The sequence below is a fragment of the Lutra lutra genome, chromosome 4 (assembly GCF_902655055.1).
Source record: "Lutra lutra chromosome 4, mLutLut1.2, whole genome shotgun sequence".
Classification (NCBI taxonomy): Eukaryota; Metazoa; Chordata; class Mammalia; order Carnivora; family Mustelidae; genus Lutra; species Lutra lutra.
This window is the reverse complement of record NC_062281.1, coordinates 55,699,857-55,707,639: the sequence shown is the minus strand read 5'-3', so window position 1 is coordinate 55,707,639 and position 7,783 is coordinate 55,699,857. Positions and strand designations below refer to the sequence as shown.

The following is a 7,783-nucleotide window of genomic DNA, read 5'->3' as shown; positions in this document are numbered from 1 at the left end:
AGACTTCAACATGTGAATGGTGGGGGGGGGGCACATAAACATTCAAGCTATAACAACCAATTACCCCCTTCAAAAGAATCAAGTCTGTTGATTTTGATAGGTGTTTCAAAGTGCCACTTGTGATGGAGAAAAGACTCTTAAACCAAAATAAACTACTTTATATCCTTTGTCCAAATTGTACAGGTCTCCAGCGCATCGTGCACTGCCTAAAACATTAAATAAGTGGTTGTGTATTAAATAATTTTATCCCCCTTAGAGGACCAAGGAGAATATTTATGATGTCCCTCCCTGAAATGCTAGCCCCATTATCTGGCCTCGTATGCTTTAGAACCCTAAACATCCCTCCTAGGCGGGAGGTGGGAGTTACTGTATTCCTTATGGAGGAATCTGATGAAAGAGCATGTGGAGATGCATATGCATTTGGAGAATTTACGAGGACAAGGTTTTTTTTTTTACAAGTAATTTACAAAGACAAGCTATTGAATTTTTTTTTTTTTTGACAAAGTAAAGTTATAGTAAAAAGGTCTGCTGGATTTAAGCCATCCATGCTCACTTCCTGATTAATTCCAGGGCAGATTAGATAAAGAAGACTGAATCTTCATTGAAGAAAAGGAAAAAAAGCCCAACTCTAGTCACAGCAATTTCTAGAACTTTTTCTGAAGAAAATAATCAAACATAAGATCAAAAGTATAGGTAAAGGATGATCATCAAAGAGCAAGCTCCTCCATCATTTCGTTTCCTTTCTCAGCTTCTCTCTGAGGGCTGACAGTTCTCAGAGTTTGGTTCTTTTCCCTGTCCTCTTGTCTGATAGGCTTTAAAAGCAGAGATATGCAATTGGAAATATTGAAAGTACTAACAAAGAGAGAAGAAAGAGATAAATTATAGCATATCCAGACAATGGGACACACTGCAGTCCCTGCAAGTGGTAATTACAGGAAATTTTAATGAAATGAAAATATTCCCTATGTAACATTAAGTAAAGACAGCAGAAACATCACTTCATAGTGTGGTAATTTTACCTAAATATAAATAGTTAAGTAAATAAATGACATTCAAACAGGTAGATTAAATATATATACATAGAGAAAAAGATCGGAATGAAATATAATTTAATAATTGACTAGTTATTATTTCTGGATGTGAACTTTGAAGTCATTTGTATTTTTCTCTTTTTTAGTTTCTATTTCCCAATTCTTTGGTAGTAAAATTTTATTATGTTTGTAATCAGGACAAAATGAATAAAATAAAACAGAACAGCAATGAGTCATAGTGTTACTCCTTCTAACACTTGGGCAGATAGGAAGAATTTTGTACCTACATGGGTCTATTGACCTTCCCTATGGTAAACTACCATTTAACGTTTGAAATCTGAATTTCCTACATTCTAAATTCTTCATCTTTCTTTGTGATTTCTTCCTTTTGAGGCAACAGAATTGCCCTGAAGTGTTAAAAATAACAGCTTTCTATCTCCCATTTTTTTGTAAGTCAGCTTTGAACACCTTTAGTCTGAGGTACCTGCAGGAGAGATCAATAGCTCCAATAAAGAATCAATATTCTTCAAGACAGATGTTGGGACTGGAGACGCAGAGGTAAGAACCACTGATTAGAGGTAGTAGTTGAGAACAAGTAGGTAGGATCAACCAAAGAAACCTCACCAGACAAGAGGACAGGACAAAGAACCCTGAGGACTGCCAACATTCAGAGAGAGGTTGAAAAAAGAAAATAAAATGGTGGAAGAGGTTGCAAAATTGACAGAGTATGAGGCAAAAAAAAAAAAAAAAAGGGTGAGGAAGGTACAGTGGTGGCTGAAGAGGAGAAAAGGCTTTGCTGAGGAGGGAGATGGGCAGGTGGAGAGAGAAGGGCATTTAAGTGTAGATAAGTAATACTAGCAGGAATAAAGAGACAGAAGTCTTTTTGGATACAGAGACTTTGAAAATGGAATGATAGGTTGGAAATCCAACTGTGAAAGATGTTAAATTTCAGGTTAAAAAGACGAGACTTCATTCTCCAGGCTGGAAGGGCTGGAGTGTTTAATTACAGTGAGTTTTGAAAGCCTGAAATTGATGAGAGGGAGGACAAAAAATATCCTCAATCCCACAGCTTCCTTTTACACATTAAGAATAAAGTCAAAGGGAAGTTAAGTATTTTTATAGAAAAAAAAAGTTAAATATTTTTATAGAAAAAAAAAATTTTAAAGACCCAGGAAGTGATACTTGGAATGAGGGAGTCTATTTAGAAGAAGTATATTTTTCTACTATATATTATACATAGTCTCAAACTGCTCAGTGTCTTCTAACCATATGACCTTTGGAGAAAGTTCCTCATCGATTTCTTGGAAGGATGAAATTACTTTATATAAAGCCTGTAGAATAATAACTATAAGCACTCAACAAAAGTAAGCTTCCATTAATATTATAATTATATCTTGATCACTTTTTGATGTGATGCAATTTAGTCAAAATGCTGGATTCGGAAGAAGTAAAACTGAAGCTGTCTACACAGGTGTGTAGCCTGATGTCAGGCATTTAACTTCTCTGTTTCCCATTTCCACATGCACAGAAAAGAGCACAGTAAATTCCATCACCAAGGAGCTTGAATACCCATTAATATCCCCAGAGGAATAGCCTGAGTGGTGAGGCCATTAAATATAGCCAGGAAATCTTCATGCTTAAACATCATGTATATGAAACATTCTAACTGCAGCCATTTGCACATAACTGGGAGCAAAATAGAAAGCTTTTTGGGAGTTGACTTTGTCAACAAAATCCCAGGCCTGGCTGCAATAGCTTGTGACTTTTGAACCCCTAAATCCATCTCTAGGTCCCCCAAATTGCACCCACGAAAGAGGTCTTAGAAAGCTGATCAACCCAGGGAAAGGCAGCCTCTCCTAATACCTCCTCGGAAGAAGCGATAGAAGAAAGGAGCAAGCAGCTACAACCCCCTCCACGACCCACCTCCAACACGCACATGGCTGAAGAAGCCAAAGAAAAGAGAAGATGAGACTTTCTGGGGCACCTGGGTGGCTCAGTCAGTTCAGCGTCTGCCTTCGGCTCAGGTCATGATCCCAGGGTCCTGGGACATATCCCGCGTTGGGCTCCCTGCTCATCAAGAAGTCTGCATCTTCCTCTCCCCCCAACTCATGCTCTCTTTTGCTCTCCCTCACTCTCAAAAAAATAAATAATTTTTTTAAAAAACACTATTAAAAAAAATAACACTTTTTTAAAAAGAAGAACCAGAAGTTGTCAGAATAGCTATGTGACACTGTTTGGTACCTGCCTCAGTCTCTTTTGCCAGATACAACTTCTGTGCTGTTGGTTGCTACAGGCTGACAGCCACACCTCCTCCATCAATTAGTTTGCCAATCAGAGCCAAAGGACTCAGAGATGTTTGGGAGAAAACCCTGCAACTGAGTGGTGGCCAGCAGCTAAAGACTGACCACTACAGGTATAAAAGCCTAACCCTTTTGCTCAAGGCGGGACAGCTCTGTGGCACCCTTTATACTCCAGAACTCACTGGATGTGAGGCAAGAGTTCAAGGTAGAGTTCATACAGCATACTACAAGAATCCTATGGTTCTTTCAGGACTACACTTAAAATTCCAGTTCAGAAAAGGGGACAATGGGAAACACACAGCGGTTACCTTTGAATAACAAATATCAAACCCTTCAGGGTAACCACAGCAAGGACTTGATGGGTGTGTCTGAGGCTGGTATCACATCATTTAGACTGTAGGTCGCCAGACCATGAAGGGTTTACAGGGAACACTTCCTGGCAATGATGGTAAACAGGATCTATGTATGAGAAGATGCATATCGATGTTAGGGAACCAAACCGGCATACACAGCAAGATTTTGCTGCTGTCTCTCAATCCACTCTTCCACAGTCCCTTATGAACAGAACTCTGATTTTTGTTTGAAGTGGCAAGAATGCCGTCTATAGCTACATTTTCTGTTCTAGAGTGGCAAGGGGTCACTACATGACCTAGTTCTGAACAATGAGCTAGAAGCCAAGGTTATTGGACAAAGCTTCCAGAAATACTTTTCAACCGGGAGCAGTGTAGCTGGTATAAGCCTTCACCCCCTCTCCTTTTTGCTGCTGGAGGTAGAATAGCCATCTTATACCAGAAAGTGAGAGGAAAGCCACATGTTAAGAATGTCATAATTGTAGAGTCACAGTATCAATCCTTACCTCTTTGCATCACTCTATGCCAGATTTCTTATATATCAAGTACAATCTTAATTCATAATTTATGTGAAAAGAAAAATGATCAAAGGAAATAATAAATCACTTTACCAAAAAATTCCAATGCAAATGTATAACAAATTTACAATGCAAATCTCCAATAATCAATATGATTTTTTAAAGTTTTATTCTTGGATAAGAGATTGGCAAAGGTTAACATGGAAAAATATATAGCAGCAGAAAAACTATGGCAAAGCAGCTACTCATGACTGTTAGAAACATACACTGATATAACATTTCTGAGGGAAGGTTTAGTAAAGTATCTATATGTAAAATGTGCTCACCAGATTTGTGGTGTAAGTAGTCTAAGTAAATACATTTCTGTTTTCATATGTTTTATGGAAAGCTTCATAAAATGATTATAAAAATCACTATTCACGAACAAACTGTATAGGTAGAAAACTCAAAGGAATGCACAGATAAACTACTAGAATTCATAAATGAGTTTTAGAGTTCCTATTGATAAAAGCCAAAAACTGAAAAAAATGTACATTAACAATAGAAAATTAAATTATGGCATTTCCTGCCATGTGATAATATAATAAAGAGATTAATCACAAATGTTGCAGCATGATTGGCTCTCACAAACATAACTTCGAGCAAAAAGAGCCAGACTCAGAGTACATACTGAGTAATTACATTAAGATTAATTCAGAAGCAAACAATATTAATCCATGGTGTGTGAAGTCAGGAGAGTACAGAGTGGCTTCTCAGGAGATACTGAAATTGGAGGCTTCTGCAGTGCTACTTATGTTTTCTTTTTCCTTTCTTTTTTTTTTTTTTAATTTAAATTCAGTTAATCAACATATAGTACAACATTAGTTTTTGGTGTAGTACTCAATCATTCATCAGTCTTATACAATACCCCACATTCATCACATCACATGCCCTCCTTAATGCCCATCACCCAGTTAGCCCAACCCCCACCACCTCCCTATCTGCAACCCTCATTTTGTTTCCCAGAGTCCAGAGTCTGTCACAGATTGTCTCCCTCTCTGATTTCTTCCCATACAGTTTTCCCTCCCCTCCCCTGAGGTCCTCTGCACCATTGCTTGTGTTCCATATTGACCTAGGTACCAGTTACATGGGTGTTTTCACTTATCAAAATGCATTGATTTGGAAGATCTACATACATTTCTGCAACTACGTTAGGTTTCCTTAAATGTTTAACTTTAAAAACACGATAGCGAAGACATATTCCGAAGGCTTAATATAAATTCAGCACACAATAGAAGCTGAGAGAAGGCAACAAATTCCTGAAGAAGGGAATCAGCTGGCATCCAAGCCACATGAAGCAGCCACTTGGAGACACGCCTGCTGATAGCCAGCATCAGTTGCCACCTTACGGATGAGTTATTTCAAATGTCCAGCCTAGCTGATCAGATAATGACAAACCAAGCTAAAATCTGATTGTAATTGCTTCGGTTCCGTGAGTGAGACCTGCCTAAGGTCTTTACAAAAACCCTAATTTCCCCGGGGCATCTGCTTGGTGCAGTGGGTTAAGTGTCCAGCTCTTGGCCTCAGCTCAGGTCCTGTTCTTGGGGTCATGAGATCCAGCCCCATGTAGCACAGATTCTGCTTAAGACTGTCTCTCCCTCTCCCCTCTGCCCCTCTCTACCCACTTTCTCTCAAATAAATTAATAAATCCTTAAAAAAATCCTAATATACAAAGTCATGAACACAATTAGAAGGCTGTTTTAAGAAGCTAAATTTTAGAGGAAATCTGTTGCATGAATAGAGTAACTGGAAGGAAAAAAAAAAGAGCATCTAAGTTCTCATTAATAGGGCTCCTGTAAAGAGAAAAGAAAGAAAATAGTGAAATTATTTTTTAAATAAGGACAATAAGAAAAAAAAATAATAAGGACAATAAGAAGGAAATCTTGCCATTTGTGACAACATGGATGGGCCTTGAGGGTATAATGTTAATTATACATATCTCTCTCGCGAGAGTCGGGCGGGAGGACGCGCGGGCGGGCGGGGGCCGGGGCGGGGGCCGGGGCGGGGGCCGGGGCGGGGGCCGGGGCGGGGGCCGGGGCGGGGGCCGGGGCGGGGGCCGGAGCCGGAGCCGACGGGCCCGCGCGGGCGCCGCATTCATGACAGGCCGCGTGTGCCGTGGCTGCGGCGGCACCGACATCGAGCTGGACACGGCGCGCGGCGATGCCGTGTGCACCAGCTGCGGCTCGGTGCTCGAGGACAACATCATCGTGTCGGAGGTGCAGTTCGTGGAGAACAGCGGCGGCGGCTCGTCGGCCGTGGGCCAGTTCGTGTCGCTGGACGGTGCTGGCAAAACCCCAACGCTGGGCGGCGGCTTCCACGTGAACCTGGGAAAGGAGTCGAGAGCGCAGACCCTGCAGAACGGGAGACGCCAGATCCACCACCTGGGGAGCCAGCTGCAGCTCAACCAGCACTGCCTGGACACAGCCTTCAACTTCTTCAAGATGGCCGTGAGCAAGCACTTGACCCGCGGCCGCAGGATGGCACACGTGATCGCGGCCTGCCTCTACCTGGTGTGCCGCACTGAGGGCACCCCCACATGCTCCTCGACCTCAGCGACCTGCCCCAGGTGAACGTGTATGTGCTGGGGAAGACCTTCCTCCTCCTGGCAAGGGAGCTGTGCATCAACGCCCCGGCAATAGGGCCGGCCGCAGAGAGAGGCCTCCTCCTGGTGCCCGACCTAGCACGGCCACGCCGCCCCTCAGCCCCTCAGGCGTAGAAGATGAGCTCGGGGATCTGCCCACCCTGCACCCCGGTCCCGTTGGTGCTGTCCGAGGAGCACTGGAACTGGAAGGTCACCTTGCCGCACTGTACAAAAAAAAAAAAAAAAACAACCATACATACATACAAAATATACATAATGTTCTCTCAGACAGAGAAAGACAAATACTGTATAATCTCACTTATATGTGGAATCGAACAATAAAAACAAAACAGAAATAATCTCATAAATACAAGTAACAGATTGGTGGTTGACAGAAGTGGGGGTGAGGGATAGGTGAAACGAGTTAGGAGGTAAAAAGGTACAAACTTCAATTATAAAATACCTAATTCGTGGGGATGTAAGCTAAACCATGGCAACTATAGCTAACAATACTGTATTGTATATTTGAATATTGCTAAGAGTAAATCCTGAAAATTCTCACCATAGGGAAAAAAAATGTGATTATGTGTGGTGATGAATGGTAGCTAGAGTTATTGTGATCATTTCACAATATATAAAATATAAAATCATTATGTTATATGCCTGAAGCTAATATAATATCTTTTGTCAATTATTATATCTCAGATTTTTAAAATGAAAAAAATTACAGTAATATAGTAAAATTCCCTGGTGCTCAAGGAAAACAATATTTGTTAAACTGAAAGGGACCACTGAGTACTAAGTAATAAGTCAAGTGAAAACAAATACTTTCTTAGATATGTAAGTGGGAAATTTGAGAACATCAATGTTTCCATTCCTGGATCAATCATCTAGGCCAGGGACCAGATAGCAAATAACATTCTAGCAGTCATTCCCATCCTCCTGTACTGAGAAACCAATGGCT

General features: G+C 41.1%; 1 protein-coding gene across 1 annotated transcript; it reads left to right on the top strand.

Moving 5' to 3' along the window:
- Positions 1–6,334: 6,334 nt before the first annotated feature.
- On the top strand, positions 6,335–7,042 carry LOC125099020 (transcription factor IIIB 90 kDa subunit-like). The gene is given in 2 exon segments (XM_047728367.1): positions 6,335–6,764; positions 6,767–7,042. Coding segments are annotated over 2 exon segments (618 nt in total). The 3' UTR covers positions 6,955–7,042.
- The last annotated feature ends 741 nt before the right edge of the window (positions 7,043–7,783 follow it).